This window comes from Spea bombifrons, chromosome 6, assembly GCF_027358695.1.
Source record: "Spea bombifrons isolate aSpeBom1 chromosome 6, aSpeBom1.2.pri, whole genome shotgun sequence".
NCBI classification, from domain to species: domain Eukaryota; kingdom Metazoa; phylum Chordata; class Amphibia; order Anura; family Pelobatidae; genus Spea; species Spea bombifrons.
The window spans coordinates 7,298,516-7,321,767 of record NC_071092.1 but is presented as its reverse complement, the minus strand read 5'-3'; the positions used below and the strand labels follow the sequence as shown (position 1 = coordinate 7,321,767).

Sequence of the window (23,252 nt, the reverse complement as noted above, 5' to 3'; positions counted from 1 at the left end):
CGAGAACATACTATCACAACGGGGCTTAACGCCCCCCCCCCCGCGGCTTGTCCGATTACCTGTAGATGTTATTAAAGCCATATAAATATTTTGCCTGATACCTGGCTAATCCGAAGCGCTGATAACAGGGCGAGGATTCCTTTCCTGCTAATAACATAATCCTGAGCTTCCGGACGTAGGATTTGTGGGGGATGTTTTTTTTGTGCCTCGAATACGCAGCCCCGGCTTCTATACATTGAGATCCTAATTAATAGCCTAGAACTGTTCCACTACCCACAGTGTTTGTGTTATATCCCATCTGTGCATTTGGACAGCGAGTCAAAAGAAAAATATTCCAACTATAGGGGTTACGTGCAAAAAAAAATGTTATTCTGGTACAAAAACTTTGAAAAGTTCCTGCTGATTCGACTGTTCCATAGGCTGCTATGGCAACAATACCAGTTTTTATTACTTTTTTTGCACCAGAAGTACTTTTTATATATAACCCATTTGTCGGTGATTAACTAATCTTAGCTAAGACCTTAACTGCTTTGAAATAGTTGTTTTCCTTAAGCAACAGCATCCATTTGGAGCAATCGGCTGGCATTATGGACATATAGAATTTTATGGTAGATAGGACTCATTCGGCCAATTTTTCCTGCTGTAGGCTCCTTGGTCTCATCTTAGATTCAGGATATCCATGTGGCTACCCTATGCATGTTTAAATTCCCCTACCGCATATGCTGGGAGGCTGTTCCATTTATTAACCGCCCTCTCGATAAAACTTAATTCATAGGCTTTTGGTTTCAGTTTGGTTTCGCCTATATTAACTGCTGCCCAAAATACATTCTGACCCCCCTAAACTAATTAAAAATATCCGTAAGAATGTACGGTAAACGGCGAACGCAGTCGCAAATTATGAATAAACCAGCAGCCTGGCGTGTTTCTCGCTGCTCCGAGACTCGATACCCCCAGGAAACGTGGGTTTTATGATAATCCTCGTACCCAGTTATTTTACTCTCCGGCTATATGCACGATCACCTGCCAACGACAACCCGGCTTCAGTTTAGCGCCAGCGAACGTTTGCACGTCGTCGGCAATCTCCATTATTAATAGGGTTGCAGCGGCGCGGCTCCTAAGGACGCGCGGGCATCTCGTGACTCGAGCTGGCGCCGTAGACGCACATCTAAGCGAAATTCAATTAAAATAATACCGCAGACCAGAGACGGCGAGGGGAGGACTTTTTCGGAGCCGTCAGATGCTTAGAAAGGTGCAGCGAGAAGAAAGAAGCCAAGGAGAAGGGGCAGCCGGCAAGCGAAGAAATCCGAACGTGGCACGATTCAAAGGCACAGAATGGGTACAGATAATACGCTGCTTAATTAAAAAGCCTTTTCTTTCATCTGGCAGCTGTAGAATATTGCAGATGATCTTCCCGGTAGCTCGCCTGTCTCTCTCTCTCTCTTTATATATATTTATATTTCGGATTTTTTTTTTATCTCCTTTGCGGTGCCAGTCTTCTTCCCCACCTCTGGACCGGCTGCAGTGTGTTGGGTCGCGACCCCACGTTCTGGCTTACAGGAATAATGGGTAATTAGACTTTCTCTGCGGGATCTTCACAGACTGCCTGTCCCAATTCCGCGGACGCTTCCGTTCAGATAATGAGACACCCCGGGCTTCTTCATCCTGCGCTACCCGCACTCGCTAAGCTTTTATTTTTTCTTCTCTCTTTCATTTGGTCCAAATGGTGGCTCGGCGCATGACAGTCAAGGTGTCATATAAATGAAATGACAAGATCGTTTTAGTTCTCCTTCCTAGGGAATCATTCCCCCCTTGAGATATCAGAGAATAGCTTCTATTGCCATATATATATATATATATATATATATAAAATATACAGCGGGTGCAATTACACTGCAACCTAAAAAGCCCGTCAAACAGACCGTGACAAATTCACTACCTGCTTTACAAGTGACGGATGACAAGGAAACATGCAAAGTGGCTTATGGGTAAAAAAAAAAACTTGACATGTCGGGACACGAGTCACAACCACTCTTACAGCTTACATTAAATCTAATATTTCCAAAGCACTATGCAACAATTATCTTATACTAACAGCAGGAGGCAAGAAAGGGTAGACAGATATATATATATATATATAACCTGTACACAATCATGACTATAGTTCCCATTATCCACATTTGGATGCAGTTAAACAGCCTTTCCTATACATAAGAATATCCGGATGATGTTAGAATAACCAGCAGTTACCCCCACGTATGTTTTTCTTCTGTGTTATGAACGGACACTCACTCACTTTATATATCTAGGTAAGATCCTCTCTCTAAGATCCTCTCTTACCTTCTTTGCACTCCAGGGCCACACGGGATTCTAGATTGTCCATCTGGAGCTGCAGGCGCTTGAGGGTGCGATCTGCGTCCCGCGACTTGCGCTTGTACGCAATGAGAACCGCGATGATGGTAAGCAACAGAAGACCGCCACCTCCACCGATGCCGATGATGGCTGGTAGAGTCAACAGGCTGTCGGAATAAATCTGCAGGGTGCCAGGCGAGAATTCGAACCCGCCAGCTTTGATCTGGGAGACAATGGAAACGTCCAGTAACTCTTTATGAATAAAACACATTCGGCGTAACGCACACAGAGGCGAGGAATATTAAACTCACGGTGACTTTGTGCTGCCCCGTAAGGTTAGGCGACTCGCACAAAAGCTGCGTCTCGGAGACCGTCAGCGCGCATGGAGTATCCCCGATCAGCACCGTGTAATTAAGGCGAAAGTTTCCTGGAGCTGCCGGAATCAGATTACGACCCTATAAAGACAAGTGGGGAAAAGTACTTTGTTATACGCAGACACAGTTCTGTGTATAAAGTTCATGGCTGTAGTGACAGTCATAAGTAATTTTCTACATGACCTAATTTGAATGGAGTATTCTTGCTGACTTACTAGACTACGCATTAAAAACCATAGACGGCTCTGCCCATGGTTTGTTAACAGACCTAATCCAGGACGGGTTCCCATTAGACAATCTCAGATAGAAGACCACTCACTCACCTTAATGATCAGCGGGGAACTGGGCTTCAGTTCAAGGTTACCAGATGCACTCAGGGGCTCAAACACGGGATCCGGGTAATAAACGAAGTTGGTTGTGTTCACAATGAGCAGGGCTTGGACATTGTCCATGACAAAGCCGATCTCGTCCGGACGGTCTCCGTTCTCAGGTGGGATCCTGAAAGGGTTTTCGATGGAGGGGGCTAGGCACATCATGGTGGTGTCATTGTACACAGTACAGTTCTAGAGTGGGAACAAAGATTGGGAGAAGATTGTTTCATAAACTCATAGAAACAAACATAAGCTCATCCCTCACGACATAGGATGATGTGGCTCGCTCCTTAAGCTCCCGTAACTCTCATCCAATTTGTCGATATTAAGGGAATTGTAAACGCAACCAGATTCCAGACCCGACTGTGCTGCTCGCTCGGTGCCATTGCAAAGCTCACGAAGAAACCACACTCATGCCATGCGTTGGGAAATGCTTACATTCTCCCGTTCCACGTCTCCATACTTGGCCCGTATCTTGGGTTCCCGAATGGTTGCCAGGTTCATTCCGGTTACAATAAGAGGTGTTCCCCCACTGCAAAATAAAAGAGACAATCTGCATCACCCGTCCTGATGAAGGCAACAAAATCATTCGAAATAATCGCCAAAGCGCCTGTTTATCCAAGGAATCTACTAAATGATTGCTCTTATGAAGATGCTTCTATATTTCAGTTACTAAAGCTGCTGTTCCACCTACTCTGTTGAATGCTTCTCTTTTCAACATTTTTTGTAACTAAACGGAACTGGATGGAGGAATAAACGAATGAGTCTGCCAATGTCTGCTTAACGCATATAATTAATAATGAAATGCAAAGTGGAACAGCACCTTTAGAAGCATTACTGTTGTACAGCCGGAGTTTACCTGGTGATGCTCCATTCAGGTTCTAACTTGTGTACGGTTGGGTCTTCCGTATAATTGTACAACACATCCTTGTTGGTGAGCATCGCGCGGTTGATGTGGATCCGGATTTCTGCGCCTCCCGGGTTTTGTCCTTGCGGGGTCTTACAGCGGATTTCGTGAGCAGTTCGCCTTGGGGAACAAAATAATCACAATTATAACCCCCTCTCTCTTTTCAAAAAACCAATAACTCACCCTAAAATGCTATTTATCATAAAATCAGCATAAAGTATATATACATACATATATACACACACATTATATATATATATATATATATATATATATATATATTACAATATCCACAGACTGTTACGTTATATAAATAAAATGATGATAATTGGATCTTGTGAAGCTTGAAAGCTTACATTTTAATCATAATTATTTCTTATTTTGTGGACAATTTAGTCTCTATAATTAAAAGTAATGGAAACTAGAATCACATTAACTCATTAAAATGCACCAGCACCTTATACCAGCGTGTTATATACAGTAATGGTACTCGGGTTAAAGCCCTGTTAAAAAACAATTGATTTAGGTATTAACCAGAAATTAGCATAAATATCGGAGCCCAAAAGCTGTTTGCGGGGCCCGCAGATGGACAGAATCATTGCGAGCGGTAACAGGCGCCGCGGTGTCAGATGGTGTTTTCTATTAAGCGGCCGTAAAAAAAACGCCGGATAAAATACCAGCAGTTACAAAAAAAAAAAAAAGCAGGAGCCGAACTAACGCTCTGTATCACACTCTCACCCTGCAAACGGCAGCTATTAGCACTGATAACCGGCAATTACCACGGGGAAATATTTAAAGACCCGTTCTATTATCATTCGTAATCTAGAAATTATGCACTTGAAATCCTATGGAAGGAAGATGCGGGGAGAGAAGAAAAGGCAGATCTGGAAACGTGAAGGATGCAGCCTGCGGGCAAAAGGGAAGATACTTAACCCCGCGCCTGCCAGACACAACGCTGCGACACGGGGCATTACCGTAACACCGTGCTTAAACCCTTTGGATTCACAAGAGCACAGATATATCTCTCTCTCTCATTTTGAAGGCAACGTGGTATGCTGTTTGGTCACTCTAATTCAGGGGTAGCCAGCAAGCAACTTTCCAGCTGTCTCCAAACTTCAACTCCCATCAGTGTCAGCCAGAGCTGCCCGAGAATCAATTCTGCGTCGGACCAAGAGAAGATGTAGACTTCTATATCTTTGAGAGACCTCTAAACACCAAGACTGTCCCAGCCGTGCTTGCCTTTTTTTACACAGAAAGTCACAGAAAGATAGCTCATAATTTCTGGCATTAATTGTGTTAAAATACAATAAATCCTTAATTTTTAGCATGGATTCAGTATTGATATAAGCCGCTGCTGTGACCCGATTAACAACAATCAGGGACAGAAGTGGGTTACTGATCTCTGATCCATATATAAAAAATACATCTTTAAAAAGTGCATGAAACACCCAGCTTTATCATAAACCTTGCTTTAACTAAAATCTGCTTTAAGCATAAAAAGAGAAAGAGGTCGGCGAGGAGAATGTACAGCGATAAAGCAGCGGATAGGCTCCGCAGCACTCTTACCACGAGAAGGCACAGGGACGTCCGCCAACGTCAACCGCCACATCGCTGCCAGCGTTCAAGTTGCTGCCCTCTATGGATATCCACGTTCCACCTGACACCGGCCCGCGAGCCGGAACCACGCGGTTAAAAAAAGGAACCTGAAAGGTGGACAGAAAACATGAGATGGTGCTCTAGATAAAATACAAGAGAACTTAGGGTTCCTAACCCGTGGCTTTGCCGTTTTAGTTAGACTCTAATTCCTATTATCCAAACAGGGTGCTGAACATACAGCAATGGATGAAAAGCCAAAAAACGGTTCCTATCTTTGTAATAAAGCCTATCCATTGCCAACGCTGCTCGATGCTAAGCTGAAAGGATTCACTCTCTGGGTCTTAAAAACATGATGAGTGAGTCAGACGCCATATGTGATCACGCAGACATCTGGGCTACACCGTCTAAAGGGAATCCTCACTTCATCTGCATAACTCATCACTCGACGGCAAAGTTTTTGGGATAAAAAAAATATTATAAATTAATGTTTAAGGAGTGAAAAACCTCAGTCCTCCCGAGAGCCTAAGTGTTAGATTACTTCACACAAGCTGCAGGTACTGTTAATCTTTTAAGTGGTTACGGACTCACCACAAACGTGAAGGTCTTCGGGGAGAGCGCGCGGTAATCCTGCGAGCAGTCTCGGACACACACTTCTACGGGGACATCGTGGGTCTGGGTACTGCTGGCGTCTCCGATCTCGCACACAATCCTGCAGAAAGCCACAAAGTTTAACTCAGCGCCTCGATAATCTTGTGGGCGGCCAGCGGTTGACACATTGTTACAGCAGATCCCTTCCAGGTAGCAGTCCCACATTGTAACTCCCACCACACGCAGGTCAGCCTCTGGGGCCGGACATACATCTTGTATTCGCACTGAACTTTTGGAAGGCGCTAGGACAGAGTACATACAATCATCCTCTCTGTCCTCCTAATTCCGGAACGCCTTGCTCACCAGCTTCTGTGGACTAAGAGTTTGATGATGTTCCCCCCAAGAGGTTTCTAGATTGCCCTAATTACTGGCGACTGAGCTTTCATACCCGCTAAGAAACCCCCCTTCCAACATAACCAGTGTTTGTATAAGCTCCATGATGCAGGACGCTCGCTCAGATTGTTATTGTTCTTCCAAGTGTTCTTCCCACATTCTAATGGGCTGCAGATTGTGTTACCACTTTAAAGATATAAGATAACAATCATTTGTTGATTACTGCCTTGTTTATCAGTATGTACGGATAACAGGCAGTGGGTGTTGCAGAATGGAGCTGCCTCCAGTCTGCCAGAGAACATTTAATAGCCGACAGCAACAATCTCCTGGATGGATTTTGGGAGCTTCATCTAAACGGAGGCAGAATGGATTGGGCAGACTAGATGCCCCATGTTCAACAGACATTGAGTGATCATCTCAACCATTTATTCTTGGTGCAACCTGTCAACCCAAAGCTGGACAACGGTCAGACTTACTGCTCTGCGCTGATGTACTCGCTCTCGATCGGGAAGCACATAACTTGGCCAACCCTCACTCCGACCCGAATGTCTTCAAACCTCAAGCCCAGATTTTCACCGGTGATGGTCAGGCGGGTTCCACCTTGCTTAGGGCCAGTCTCGGGAAACAACTGCAGAAAAAAAAAACAACAACGGGAATGAGACGTTATTAAACCAGACAGACAGCAAAAAAATAACTGCCTACAATCCCAACTGCATACTGCCTGCCAACCATCATGGCGGCCATAGGCCTGGTTCTGACTTACATGACAATTCACTATATCGGGAGTCCTTTACAGAAAGTGGAATCAATGTTTTGGGGCCAGAATCCCTAATATTTATGCACTTAGATAGGCAGGTTTGTTTTAATGGTATTCACTGGGTATGTGCTGAATTCTTGCTTTATTTTGTGAATTGTTGGGTTGTATGAAAGGAAAATACTTGGGATAGATAGTCAGGGTAAAATATAGTTAGGTTCACTTTCTTTTATCTCTTTCTTTTATCTTCTTATAAGTCCCTAAGCAGCTGTTTGCGGGGTAGAGCCATGAATAAGAAAAATGTAAAAAAATAAAAGTTACTCGAAATGAAAATTGTTGAAATTAAGTCATTTTTAAGAGTTTTTTTTCCTCCTATCAGGAGTCGGGACGTGACAAAGTGTACGGGAAGACGGAGTTTAGCGCGTCTGTCCTTTGTGCTGCCGCAGAGACGGTTATGGAGGATGTAAAGTTCCCGCTGAGTGCTCTTTCTTACTGCAGGCTGCTGTGTTTTGTACGTTAATGTAAGCAGGCGGGGGGCTCCTTGTAAAACCACGCACATTCCTGTTGAGTTTGAACAGCAAAGTGAAACTGAGTCGTTAAGCCCCGGAACCCAAGTGAAACTGCAAGTACTTTACAAACACGAACCCAACTGTATCCATGAATATTTTACCGTCTGTGAAATTCACGAAAGCCATTTGCAAACGGAGACTGAAGCAGAATCCGGGATGAGACTGGGCTGAGCCGACATGCTCTAGGAATTACCAAATAGTGCAAGAGCGGAGCATCTACACGCAAACGGAGTGTAGAGAGAGAGATTAGGAGGTATTGAGAAGAGAAATAGATGGGCGCTCGGCACCCAAACGGCGCATACCCGGATCAATAACCAACAAGAGTATGGGTGAGTATTAGAGGACATCCACGGGGACACACATTGTGCTTCCGTGTGTCACTAAGAACGCGGCAAGCGGTTCCCAGCCAGGTCTCTGCTTTCTCCTTGGTCAGATCATCATCTCGTTCCGAGGGGAGACACCGCAGTCTGATGAGACCCATTTAGCAAGATTATTTCCAATAAGGCGGACAGGTGCAGTGTGACAAAGGCAGCATTATGACTGATGAGCAGAGGGGAGGTGGCTCGGCAACACCAATAACAAGCTAATTACGGGCAATTTCACACCAGATTTTGCTTGCCTTCGGAGCGGCCCATCACTCGTCACACACCTGCGGGCACTAAATGGAATTAATGTGTCCCCACGCTGGCTGCAGAATCTCATTCTCTGGAATTATGGGGCTCGTTACCGATTTGCCGTTGGGAGCAGGAAGAAGGAAGGGCGATTTATGAGAGGCCTTGCTTTAATTATATTTCACTTTGTCCTTTTCTTTTTTTGTATTTCTCAGAGAGCATCACACGGGTCACCAAGCAGAACCAACCCAGTGGTGCGGAGTTTCAGTTGCTCATTGATCTAGAACCCTTTCTCTCCCAAAACAAATCCTGGTTAACAAAAAAAACAAATCTTCCTCTCCACACAAGCAGTCTCTGCAAGAGCTACACAAGGCGTTCGTGGGGGACCCGGATACAATGAGTCACAGCGGGGTTTCTTTAGAACAGACGATAAGATCTAGAGGAGGTTGCAAACATTGTTGAATTCATTATCTTACCCTAAAGAGCCTGCAATCTTTAGAGACACTTCCAGAAGAGACGCAGCGGTCTAGCACCCAACAGTGAGACATTTCATGAAGCCTAGAACCCAAGCATCTCCCGCAGTGGGGTCAACACGTGCCCTGAACCTCCACTCCTCGCCTGGGCTACCCAACCTGACTTTCCCCCTGCTATATCACAGACAGACCTGTTTCCGTTCTGAGCTTTCTCTTTATCTTGCTGTCTCGCTCTCTCCCCCCCTCTCTCTTTCTCCCTTAATTGGTTTCACAGGGGAACTTTTAAATAAAACAACGAACATCTCTTCTGTAAAAAAAATCGAGGAGGAAAAAAAAAAAAGGGCTATGCCGTTAGTTATGCAAAAAGCAGGAGTAGAGGAGAGGATATCAGAGTTAAAACACAGGATTGATCTGAGCAGCGTCGGAGATCTTTGTTCGGTCTCTCTCCGCTTTACGTCTCAGATCTGCCCCCGTTACCATGGCAAAAATAAGATATCAGAACGAGCTAGACCACTCAGGTCACCGTGCCCACACGCCTCCATTATGGGGAACAGAGACGTGCGGTGGATCATGATGCAGGCATCTGCTTACCAGCCTACAAACAAACCTGAGAACATTGGGACTTGGAATATAGACGCACCCAGCATACCTCCAAACTATTTAAATGGCCAAAGAGGGGTGTACTTGTTTTATAGGGTGTGGTGAGAGGTGTGTCTAGGGGAGGGGCTTGATCAATATATTTTGATTTTCTGTTGTGACCTTTTAAGAGCTCTTTATGTTACTAAGACATTCTAAAAAGGAATAATGTCTTTGAACCCATATCATGATTTTACTAAATACATTATTGGGGCTTTTAGGGCTGTAGAATCCTGTGATGACCTCATACCCATCCGTGATGACCTCATACCCATCCGCGATGACCTCATACCCATCCATGTATGTGTTTGGAAGGTAGAAGCATTGCACGCTAGAATACATATCAGTTACCTTCGTGATCTTGGGATCCGTGCAGCGGCTGTTGGCTGTGCTGGCGTGCATCCAGGGGCTTTCATACACGGGGCAGTTTTGGCGTAGGGTGCATTTCTTTTCGTTCACACACCATCCACATTCAAATCGAGGGTCTGATTTCAGGCAGAGTCCACAACTCTCCCGTAAGGCGGAGCATTTGTACAAGTGGGCTGCAAGACACGATGATACAGTGTTACGGGTTCAATAATTCATTGTTCTAAAAGAACAGGTCCAAAGCATATGGAAAAGTGCCCAATGGGTGATGTTCTCCAAGCCGCTCACCTTGAATATTTTGTGGGTTGTCGATAACAAAATGTCCGTTCCACACCACAGACAAATTTACCGGAAGGTCACTGATGTCATTACCTTCATAGTTGTACTGGAAAAGAAAAGAAAAAACACAAGGGGTTAATCTTACAGGAACCAACCTGGAAAAAAAAACTCAATGGAAATACCCAAAGCATGAACTGCACATCACATCCAAGGAAAAATACAGAAAAACAAAATAAGCTTCCCCTTTAACGTACGTCATATTGCCCCAAATGGGGTAAATATATGTTCAAAGCATACAGAAAAAAACAGATTATACAGAAATAGTCGTGACGTGAACACAAAATGAAAAATATGGACTTTTGCAAAATTATGTCCCCAAGCAGTCAACTTTTTTGTAATTTAACCCTTTGGGGGGTATCGATGGTCTCTGGTTTCTTGGGTACAAAGCAAGGCTTTGCATCTTCTTATTGCAAACCCCTGTTCTCTAGAGCAGTCAGTAAGTCTGCGCATGCGATACCGTGTACTCTGGACATTTAAATGGAAATCACGCCGATGCGGTCTCCGGAATATCTGATCTTGTGCGAGAACACACAGCCCGCTATTACCCAGCCCAGCTCTCCAAAGAGGTTAGCAGCGGTGGCAGCGGTGGGATTTATCTGTACGGAGCCGAGAACCATCTTAAGTGAAATTGACATTTTCAATTTGTACCCTGACATGTCTCCATTGGGGCCCTTGCATTTCGAAAATGCTCCCCCCCCCACTCTGCATCCGTCCGCAAAGTTAATGTTCATCTCCGTACCGAGCTCTACCCCGCTCCGTGAAAAAAGAGGGCGCAGGTTGTATTGAAAAAGTTTGTCTAACTTATAGTATAATAGGAGTATCTGTTTTAATAATATACAATGTTACTACAAGGTGAAATAGTAATTGGGCAGCACCATGAATAGTAAAATCAATAGCCCTGCAACGAAACATACAATTCACTTTCATTCATCGTAGCCATAGGCTGCTTAGATCAGTAATGGACTAGTCGGAGGGCAATAACCCCCTCTGCTGGCATGATTTAAATAATTACCCTCCGAGAAAGCTCAAGACGGACGCCCCCCCCCAAAAAAGCTCAAGAGCGGGAACATCAAGAGGTTCTGCAGCAGCTGAGGAACTGCAAGGGGTCTTAGACATCTTCCACGGAAAAGGAAAATAATAAAAAAAAAATGGGATCTTTGTGATTTATGTAATTCCCAGAAATATAAGTGTTTGAACCTGAGATTAAGAAGTGAGAAAATATTCTAGCCTAGAGGTAAAATACCTGTCGCCGAGCAAATCGCAGCATCTAATTAAACCGTTCTTCATATAGGAGACACAACCTCCTTTTATATAGAAGTAGCATCATTTTAACTCTTTGCGTTGCGTTGCGTTGTTTTTTGTAAAGGGCACTAGTAATAAGTCTTCCATTTATAATATCTTTTTCCCCCCCATTAACCCATCGTCTACCGAGATCAGCGGTATAACTTTAAAAAGGCTTGCCTTCAAATCGCATTATTAAGAAATGACATGCGGTAATTCCGGGATAATGATGCTGAGAATTACTCGCAGAAAGACTGAGCGGGGCATTAGGTCGGAGCGCATCCCGGAACCGCGTCTCTCCATCGCGCCGGCTGCAGCGTCAAATGAGATTACAAACCTCCCGACAAGAACCCGGGGATTGCCCTCACTGACACGCGGAAGCAGGCAGATTAACACGAAAACGAGACCGGTTTGCCGAATATCCCCGGCTCGTGAGCAGACTGAAAAGAGGGAGCGCGGCGACAAAGGATAGATTGGAAGCCAGCCATGCTTAAGACTGGTATTTAATAAGAGCGCCAAGCATCTGGGACCGCCGTACAACGCAGAGGAGCTCAAAGCAGCGAGATTACTTATACCGAGAACAAGAATAACATTTGTTAGGAGCTTCATGCTTTTATAAATTGCTGTTTCTGCATTTTTGCCCGAATGTCCAACTTTTATAAGTAAATATAGCACCGGAAGCCACTTCCTTCCTACTGATGAAGAGCCGAACCTTGGCCAACAGCGATTCTCTAAACACGTTTCAGCCAAGTAGTATTTTTCAGGGAATGCTTAAAAAATGTCTTTGGTCACGTGACACAAGAGACGCCGCTTATAGGTTTCACGTTGCCAAGGGAACAGAAAAGGCTTCTTAATGTCTTAAAGTGATTAAACCTTCTAAAAAAAGACTCAATCGCCAGCTTTGCTTTTATTGCTTAACATGTTAAGAGCATCCAATTAGCGGTAATGCTTTCTCTTTATGGATCAGCACCTTTCAAATACAATAGTGATGGTTACGGGGAATCGGCGCTTTGCCGGAGATGTGGGCAGGCAGCTGTACATTAGACTTTCTGTAGGAATAATAGGAGTAGCGGTACCAGAACAGAGGATCACGCGTCTGCTTCCAAGAGATGACGGCATGTTCCTGAACGTGCCAACAACGCTCCGTACGCTTCGCTCGCTAGGGTAGCCATCCTCGCTTTTTTTTTTCTTTCCATAAGATTACTCACCGCAACGTTCTTTGACTCTCCCACAAGAGACAGAAAACTCACACACCCCACGGCGTGTCCTACAGATGGCTGCGATTAACACGTTTCACTTTCAAAGAAAAATCCAAGCCCGAATAAAGCTTTTGGCCCGAAAAGGATGATTAAAACCTGAAAGACTATAAATGGTTTCCAGATCCTTCAAGTATTTGTTTGTTACCCAGATCGCTCTTGCCAGTGTCTTCCGAAAGCTCTCTTTGGGGTTTCATGTTTGATAAATAATGGCTGCATTAAAAGTCTTCATGTTGCTGATTTTAGGTTAGCACTTGGGATGTGTTATGGCATGTGAACCAAGTGTCTTGTTATAATTACCATAGTCCTGTCGATAGCACGGTCTTCTACTGCCACAAATGTTGTTCCAAATCCCTCAAACATCCGCTCTTCAGGAAAACGAGCAGCATGAATGCGCAAAGTGGGCATGGATGGAACCCGAGACACATGAGAGATGATGGCACACAGCATGGGAACTCTCGAGGTCTGACTCAAAGCCTGGAGCTGACTCCTATATTATCGACTCTGATTTAATGATATACAAGTATCTCAACTGGTGCTGTTCTCATTTCTATAAACACAGCTGAAAACTCTGCTTGAATACAGGTGACTTCAAAATACCTTTACCTTCTAGGGGCCAAGGTTGTAACAAGGTACTGTTATGAGAACCACTTGGCTGCCACCATCACCGAGTCACTAGAACAGTATCTTTGCAATGATTTAGTAAAGGGTTGATAGCTCCAGAGTCTGAGGATCAGTAAGCAGGGATGACTATGACTCTGGCACGAGGCCAAGGATGTCTAACATGAGGCTGATGGCCCTCATTTAATAAGTAGAATTAAAAAAAAGTCTCCAAATGATTTGGCGTTTTGGTTGAATTTCCCACCATTCCAAGCTGAAAATATCTGCCTCATCTTTTATTTAACCCAAGAGCCATAAATCCAAGTAACCTTAATAAATCTGCTGTTGCGTGCCCCGGCATCAGCCTGCAGCATATGGCTAAATATCAGCCTCATGCTTTGAAGACATTCCGCAAGCCCAGCAGGAAGGAATAGTTTCTCCCCAGCACGGTCCATGTCGAGCGGCTCAGGAGGATTTCATTACGTTCCTTGTTTTACATGTAAAAATGTCTTTTAGTGCCCACCCACGGTGTATAAACATAGGTATGGGGTCAACGAGGCGGCCAGGTGAGGAGGGCAACTCTTCCCCGGGAGACAAATGGGGAGGGCATTTCTGAGCTACATGTGGCACCTCCGTGGCTCATTTGGAGGTGTTTTAGGCACCTCTTGGGGGAGTAGGTGGGGCTAAAATTAGACCCCACCTCTCATCCCATCTCTCATCAACAGCACCCCTCAGAAAGAGGCTCTCTACACACAGGAAGTGTGTTGCTTGACGAGTCCAGCCTTTTTTACGCTCCCCTGTAGATTCTGTGGGCAGTTCCCTTTCGTTCCTCCTCAATGTTTGATGAACATTAACAGCCACAATGTATTAATTGTTGTAGCAAAATCTACGTGTCACAATGTAGCGGGGAATAAAGAGGTGTCTGTCCGGCACGATATAATAAAAAAATAAAAAATAAAAACAGGCTGCCCCCTGAGCGGAGTTATAGAAATAAGAAGGGTTGTGTAAGACAAATACTTTGAGGGCAACAGCAGGATACACCAAGAATAAAGCACTTAACTACTAAACAATCTGGTCGGGGAAATACATTTCACGTGGCCAATGAGATGGGATGAAAGCTTCCAGAGAGGCTTCATTAAAATGGCAAAGCCGTACATTTTATTTATTGATTTTTACTATGGAACTTAAATGGTGGTTGTCATCAGCAGAAATGCAGCAAATGTTCCTCTGGGGAGTCCATCCTTGGAGAAATTTACTTGCTTAGCTGTCAGTGACCTCTAAGGATATCTCAAACCAGCATCCAAGATTACCAGGTTAACTATCACGTCCCACCCTACCTGTAGTCTGCGAATCCGGGTTTCTTTTATATGCGACGATAGCCATGGGGGTTTAAAAAAATATATTAGAACCTGTAACATAAGACATTCCGACCAAATAATAAATAAAAAAATCTTATTTATACAGTGTGGGTAAAACATTGTCTTCGGACCGCCTGAGCCGATACGAAGCCTGCGCCGGGTAAATAAAGGGTGCCAAAAAATATCAGCAAATTAAATCCATTACTTTGATTTAGCAGCTCTGTGTCAAGTTTCACTAGTGACGACTGCGGAATTAATTTTACGATTTATCGTGGCAGTGTTATAAAATCAGATAGGTGCCAGGGAGGATTTATCTGTGCGCAGGAGCCGCAAATATATTTGTCTTAAAAAAATAAAAATGCAAAGTAACAAAAAAAAAGTACGGAATGCAAAACACAAAATAGAAATATGTACATAATCTAAATGTGTTTCTCATGAATAGTTACAGCAAACACAACACGGTAACTTCGCCTCCTTCAGCTGCTGGTGGATTGCATTATTATTATTATTATTACTATCTTTTATTGATATAGCGCCAACAATTTCCGCAGCGCTTAATACAATCCATATATTCAAGGGGTCTGACAAGATGAGAATTGACAGACTAAGGCAAACCGATACATTAGGTGGAGAGAGCCCGGCTATCAACCACAACTAACATGTGGCTGAGGGTGGTGGGAGTTGGGGCTAAGGGTGTTTGGCAGGCCGCACAGTTCCCAGACCCTGATTTAATGATGTTTTTGGGATGGAAAAGCCGCTAACATGCTGCAGGCTCCTAGCCAACAAAGGAAAACATGATTCATATGAACGGCTAAAGAAGCTCGCGTTTGGAAGCCACATAGCACAGCCTCTGGCCCCTGCGGAAGATGGCACGAAGGCCACCATGGTGCAGCTGAGACCCTGACACTTTTGCCCTAAACCCCTCAAGGCGCAGTTTAACATTAACTCTTTCATTGCAGGTAGGTGTAAAAGACATTGCAAGGCAATGCGTCTCTTCTGTCATTTTAAGAGTTAATCTTGGAAGGCACTGGAAATTATACGCTATATATCCGATTTGGCTACTAAAAAGATGCACAAAATTGAGCATTTAGTAAGGACATACTTTTTATTAAAATATGTTATATTTTTCCTCTTTTTTGAGACTTAATTGGAAAAAAATGTTTTGTTTTCTTTTTGCCTTCTTCTGGATAAAGGTTTAATAAACTTGTGTCTTTTTCAACCTAGATTACTATGTTACCGAGTTACTATGTAAACATGCCACGGAACGTGAATATATTTGTGTATTAGTTATCCAGAATTCAGGACCCGTGGCCAAAAGATCCCTGCGGCTGCCGCAAGCGCGGTGCGGATCCATGCAGCTGCGTCCTATTTTCTTCTGCAGCTGATGACCTGAGCGTCTCGCGAGCTGTACGGGGCTGCCGGTAACGTACACCGTGTCTCTGTGGAGCAAGGCTGCAATTCATCATCATTTTATCTGGACCATTTTAATTGGATCCTATCAAATTCTCCCGATTCCCCCTCCTCACTTTAAAAGAGGCGGCTGCAGGCAAAAGATAAATGTGACACCCGGAATGGAAGAAGAAAGAGAGAGAGAATAGAAGGAGCCGGGGAGGGAGAAAAAAAACGGGGTCTTTGGTGGAATATTATGGGGTTACTTAACATACACAAATAAACAAATAAAAAAGTAAAAAAAAAAAAAAAAAAGATAATAAACAGAGAACTGGGGTTTTAAAGCCAAAAAAGTATTGAATTAAACAGTAAAAATGTTTAATTCATGAGGGTAAATTATATTTGCTTAGATGTAATATGTAAGATTTAATTATGTTCTAAAGACCTTTTGGGACATAATATCATTGTCCACCTTAAAAAGGGGCAAATTCTAGCCAGAATGGTACTTATTGCATTTAAATAATAAATTAGGATGACGTTGGACAGAATGGTTTTAGGACCTCTGAAAATCTCATTGTGCTGAAGCACGGAGTAAGCAGAGAGAAGGGGGTTTAACATACATGCAGGAGGATTAATCACCAGTATTGGTCGTTGACCCAGATGATCCTCCCATCAATAAAGGGAAATGGACGAGGATTAGGTGTTTATTCAACTATAAGGGGCGTCCAGGATGGGAGGCGAGGAACGCGTCCAGAGACGGCCAGGGAGGGCAGCGCAAGCAGCAATGCGGCTCATCCTTAGAGACACATTGTCCATCAATACATTGGATCTGTAACGTCTTGGCTGGAGAACTTTGTAAACACAATTAATCTACTCAGCTTGAATCTGTTTCAAGGATTTCACATTTTCATCGAACTGCTCATTGTAGTCTCAGATAGAGACGCCATCGCACTAATGCTAGCATATCCGTTGCATTAACATCCCTACCTACTCGGCATCTGCACACCATTCACCACCGACCTCACATACGCGAGATACAGATCTAAGCATGCGCTCTACAAGCAGAAGTAGCGCAACAAACTGGGTTTCAATCTCATATGAGATGTACTAATGTTTCATAGAATATTCCTTTACGTATGAAATATTATACCTGGGGAGCCTCTGAACGAGCTGATCCTGACGCATTTCACATTATTGATGCATTAAAACGCAGTCATGGCGATTTTATACAAACTGTAGAAGCCAATGACCCGTTCTTATACCATGACATGTCAGGTCACATCCTTTACTATGTGTTACCAGGGACAGAAGTAAGCACACCCTGGGAACTCGAGGTTTTTGCCCCAATCTCGGGTTCACACCATCTCAAGCAGATTTCTTCATATTCTTCCCCACTGTGAGCTTATATAAAACTCCCTCCCAGTTGGTGCTTCTGCTACCAGTATGTTATGGTTGGTATCCCTGCTTGAATGCAGGTGACACAAGTGTATCTTTAAATAACAGCAATTCACGCTTTCCTATGAGGAGCGGTATTAGAGCCATCTTATCAAATCACTACGTAAAATTTGCTATTAAAGGGTTAATACTGCAGTCTTGGGGGGTCAGCTCATTTAGACAGTTCCCAGGTATGGAGGTCAGTTATTTAGCTTCAGAGAATCACTAGAGCAAGTGACGGAGCGGGCTTGTTCTAGGTTAATGTGCAGAATCAGCGTGGCCTAACCACAAAAATCTCGCCCCGTGCGAGCAAACGGAAAGCAAACCATTACCGAAAGAGATTATTCTCATTTTCACAGCCCCCGACCAGCCTGGGGAGGAAATTCCGGGCTGCGTTTGGTTATGCATACGACGTTTATGAGTTTACAGTAAGATATGTGGAAGTGTTCTGCGATCTGAACATAGAATATGTATGAAAATCTTTTTGCTCTGGTATTTTCCTGCTTTTTTCATCTAAACTAATACTTTTCCTTCCAAGTCATCTCCGATTACCAGGACCGATTACCATGAGACCACCGGTGAAGCATCTCCTTATCCGCCATATTTGTTGTGGTTAAGGTTAACCATGGTAAAGGTTGGCAGAGCCTCTTACCGAAGTGTTTTGACACTGGATGCTGGTGCTGTTGAAGCGCAGGGCGGTCACCCTCGTCACGCTACCCGGGATGTGGAAGATACACTCGTAGTTGCGCTGTCCAGACTGGGGCTGAGGAAGGTTCTTGGCGGTCAACGTGATTGGTTTTACCACCCCCACCGGAATGTAGATCTGAGTCGAGGGCAGAATCTGCGGGCAGTCCTGTAACACAAATCGTACACAAAATGATTTAGAAATACAAAAATGTATACATATATTCTAAATAAACACGCATCGCAGCTACATCTGCATTACCGAGGAATACACAAGAGCCCTGACTTGGCATGAGGGATATCTAGACAATTGCCCATCTTTGGCCATTTAAAACATAAGGCGGTAACCTTCGATCACCCAATGAGTGTTAAGAATTTGATCAATTAATTCTTATTGGCTGCACAACGATCTAATTTGAAAAGAATGATGTTCTACCTCGGACTCCGTTAGGTTTTCTGATATGGAAAATGTAACACACACAAAAAAAAACAAAGAGAAGAAAAAAATCCAATTCGCAAACAATAGCGGCCATTTCAATTCAGATCCAGATTAATGCAGAATGTCAGTGTTGTATAAACAGAGTTAGATGGCAGAGAGACCCCCCGCGTAGAGAGAAGCCGACACGGGAACTCCTGGGGTGTCACCAGTGGGGAACCATCACACGACCGGAGGGGATGCAGCGGATGCGTTACTAAAGCGTATTACTGGCAGAAAATATCCTCGGGCAAATATTACTGCATACATGGGGGCAAAATCCCAGAAATCAGGTTTATTTAGTATTCTTCTTCTCAGAACACAACCGGTTAACAATTTCAAGCACCCAAAGAGTTAAATTATGAAGCGTTAAGAATATGCACAAGAAACGAGCCTGGGAATGTATGACATCGTACGTGCGATGTAACACAGAGGCCGGGGGCAAGGACTGTGTCAGCGAGCGCGGAGCACTGAATTCCAGCTCGGGAGATCACGGCTCCATTCGCCAAGTTCAAGGATAAGCTGTCCTCGTGCGCGGGGGGTCACGTGATTAGATGTGCGACTCGGCTGCTGTCCCTTATGGCACATGAGACAGATGTTCCTGAGCAGCTACAATTTCTGCCAACAGCTGTGTGTAGAATTGGCGTTCTCTTAGGTGCGCCATTAACTCATTTAGTAGATGAGCCCCTGCATAGTGTTACATTCCACGCAGCTACCTATAGCACTAATGGCACCAAACTATTCTGCCCGACGCTCCTCACCCCCCCCCCAATTTCATAACTCCGGGACCCTCGGGAGGAGAAGGGGTTTATGTTTCTCTTGTGCTCCTTCGCCTCCTATCCCTGCCGATGCCTTTATCAATACTGTGTTCTCATCTGCACAGCGGCGAAGCACAACATGATTAATCCTTTCGGACAGGGGCAGAGCGGCGGATCAAACGTGTGATCGAAGAAAAGTATGGAAACTTGGAGTCCAAGCAACGGAACTTCCAGAGCAAGAAATCCCCGACTGAAAACTCAAAAGGGTCATTGCAGCGCCAGGGCCGCAGGGGGTAGGAAGGATATTTCAAATTAGCGTGGTTTATTTTCATCTTTTATACTTAATTATTTATTCTAGGATATTCTATGGGTTAATAACAGGCAAGACTCCATGGACCCACTCAGCGATTAAATATCTTTCTGAACGGATTTGCATGGAATTCCGCCATGTCCATTTTTAACCATTACAGCGTCCTTTGGATGGATACAACTTATTAACGGAAACATCGTTGCGTATTTCGATATTGATCTGTACTGGTTTATAGAAGTGCCTATATGAAGAACAGCATGGCGACCTGAATAATATTTAAAAGACGGCAATTCTAATCTCTGCAGCCTTTGCGTTCATTTAAGGAGACTTTGCTGTGGTGGAGAATGATAGGTGGTTAATAAGACATTAATTAGCAGATAGTGTCAAGAATGGCTTTTCTACTTATTTGAGATGATTAATCAGAAAGAAACAAAAGTTGTTTATCAGCAGCTCATACTACGCGAGGCACCGGTGGTAGAACACAACAAAGCAATTTATCACATGGTAGTGTTCCTTTAATTAACGGCAAAAAAAAATGCATACATGTGAAATATTGGCTACTGGATGATGTGGAGGTGGGCGAAAAAATGAACACAAAAGAAAAAAAAAACAACTCTTATTCATAAGCCTGGAAAGCAAGTCAGCAGAGCAGATGGCGCGGCTTACAGCAGGCACAGTCAGCACATTTCTAATGGTTTCCCGTCCTCAAGGCTGGCTCCGGCATGTAAGGAAAGCGGAGAGGGGCAGGAGAAGAGGTCCAGATGTGCTAATGCCCTCTGTGTGTACTGTGGATCAGACGTATGTACTTTTAGATCTGGTTAGTGGACATGTCCATCCGGGATGTATACGTACATAGGGATGCGCTATTATATTGAAGGCCATGCTCACAGGGCAGGATTTAAATGGAGTCCTCCCTACGCTCAAACTCCACTGCCCCTGGGGTATTAAAGACTATGAGGGGAAATAGGCATGAAAAGGGTGGGCTTAGCAGAAAGCGGGCAGAGCTTGGTCAAAATGGGTGGGGCATCAGTAGGGTCACGCCCTCTTCAGCTCCCACAGTAGCCCCAACAAACATGGCGCTCTGGTGCACAGAAAGCCTATCCGGTAGTCCAGACCCTTATATTTACCCTCACAATGCGTGTTTCTGTAGCCATGTAGAATATATTTATGTATAAAAATCACACATACAGGCAGTTTTAGTTGACAAACAAGCTATTACAGTAAATGCAGGTGTTAGTACGAGTTGTAGCGTATACACTGCACATTTGAGTTGTGTGGGGTTTTTTTTTTTATAGTTTCCCTTACTCAGCATCTCTCTGCGTGTGGGTGTTTAAGAAATATAAATAACATTACCAAGCATCTAGACCGCCATGTATAAAACACACTTAGACTGCGTAGCTGCCGACAGTCCAATGTTTCGATATTCTATTTTTTTATATATTTTTGTACATTTTACATAAATGCCTGGGTGATAATGGAATTGCTTTTTGTTTCATTTTTGTAACATGCTGTATTAAACTGATGTGATTTTTACATAATCTCGCACTGTAAAGACCAGGGGTAATTAAAAAGGGCACAATTTAAACACTGTCAACTCTACATGGATGAGGGTGACAAGAGTCAGAGTTCAAGAGCAGGCAGATGGGCATCCAAGGAAGCCAGGTGTCTGGAGCTCGTAAGGCGATATGTCGAGATGGGTGCAATACCAGCTCCCTGACTCTAAATCGCACAAAAGATTGAGGAGGGAGGTGCAGGGAATATGTATAAATACATTCACTCCGTGATAAACACAACTCCTCGCCTGGGATTAACAATCAGCAACAATAAAGCCTGATGCAACCAGCAGTGCCTTATTGCAGGGTCAACCCAATTGGGACAAGGTCAGGAGAGACCAAAAAGACCTCCAGAGAGGTCCGGGGCGGATTGCTCAAGTGGAACTAATAACATGTTTTTGAAAAGAAGGCCTGAAGGTAACAAAATCAGATTCTTGGCTGCGGGAGAGCAAGTTCCCAGGGGTCTGTTATTTCAGACAGGACCGCCCGCCTCGTATTGATTAACCGAGTCCATGGAACAGGAGGCAGATCAAAATGGGATGTGATTTCTAGTTATTTGTATCATATATATATATATATATATATATATATATATATATATATATAAACTCTACAAAGATACATAATAAACATAAGAAGAAAAACAATAACATAAGAAGAAAAACAATAAGTATTGTTGTGAATAAAAAGGAATTCTGGTGGAAACTTCGAAAAGAACTCTCATCACCATAGCAACCAATGGCATGGCCCATCAGCGAGAAGGTTGTGTGGTTGGTATGGCGACAGGACCAATTTGTACCTGGTCACTTTGTTGAACATAAGTGCCTTCGTTTTTGGCATTTTTGGACTACAGTTTTTATGATGTGTTAGTAGTAAAAAAAAAAAAAAAAAAAATTGTTTTGGGTGTCATTTCGTCTTTGCTAAGATTTAAAATAACCGTAAAGTTTTGCCCCAGCAGGGCTGAAAAAGAGTAGTCTTCAGAACCTAATTCCCTGAACATTCCACGCTGCAAAACAGTTCCTGACACAGAAAAGACCTCAGCTTCTGCAGAACATCTTAAAAGGGCAGAACTCTGAGTAGTTGCCTCTTTGTAACGGTGTAACGGTTCACCAATTCATGGTAGGCTGTGCCGATCTCTATACATGTACATGTATCAGAGAACACACGCTGCGCGTGTGCACACACACACACACACACACACACACGCTAATCCTAATATGCTGTGATGCTGATCTCACAATGAATTAAAATATATAGAATTACGATCCAGCGGGTAGTGGATACCTTCTAGGCAAAACTGTCAGGGACACCCAAGAGGGATAGAAATACGTAAAAATCAGGACACAGACACACCTCGGCCCGCTGGGATGACATCTAATGACAGAAGAAAACCACAAGGGGGTTTGTAGAACTGCTGACAGAGCACAATACCCAACAGCACCTGGGGCCGGCAGCATCTGCGTGCCAATTTAGTGCCGGGGAGCTGAGTACACTCGCACATCACAGCGATGAATACCAAGCAGTGCTTCTAGAGAGCAGCTTCATTTATAAAGGTATCGCTACTCAATGTCGCTTTTTTTGGGAGACAAATCCCTCCGCCCTTCTTTCCTCCCCTGATGCCCCTCTTTTCTAGGAGCTCGGAATGTTTGCCGGGTATGAGGGGATCACAGGGTTCTACAGCCCTAAAAGTCACAATAATGTGTATAGAATCTTTACAAATAAAACTGTGTAAATACATTCCTTTTCTAATAAACGATATGGTTTTATAGTGTTTAATTATACCCGCCGTAGCCATGACGCCTACAAAGGAAACCACCCTTTATTTCTC

General features: G+C 43.9%; 1 protein-coding gene across 2 annotated transcripts in view; it reads right to left on the bottom strand.

The window, feature by feature from the left end:
- The window catches only part of PLXNA1 (plexin A1), a 140,628-nt gene that overhangs the window by 17,851 nt on the left and 99,525 nt on the right, over positions 1-23,252 (bottom strand). For both annotated transcript variants that reach the window (XM_053469448.1, XM_053469449.1), the window contains exons 10-20: positions 18,297-18,497; positions 10,276-10,372; positions 9,973-10,163; positions 7,055-7,206; positions 6,186-6,306; positions 5,568-5,704; positions 3,954-4,121; positions 3,533-3,626; positions 3,047-3,286; positions 2,661-2,804; positions 2,338-2,572 (exon numbers count right to left, since the gene is read on the bottom strand). In XM_053469448.1, the coding sequence (XP_053325423.1) occupies positions 2,338-2,572; positions 2,661-2,804; positions 3,047-3,286; positions 3,533-3,626; positions 3,954-4,121; positions 5,568-5,704; positions 6,186-6,306; positions 7,055-7,206; positions 9,973-10,163; positions 10,276-10,372; positions 18,297-18,497 (1,780 nt within the window). The remainder of the gene's footprint in view (positions 1-2,337; positions 2,573-2,660; positions 2,805-3,046; positions 3,287-3,532; positions 3,627-3,953; positions 4,122-5,567; positions 5,705-6,185; positions 6,307-7,054; positions 7,207-9,972; positions 10,164-10,275; positions 10,373-18,296; positions 18,498-23,252) is intronic.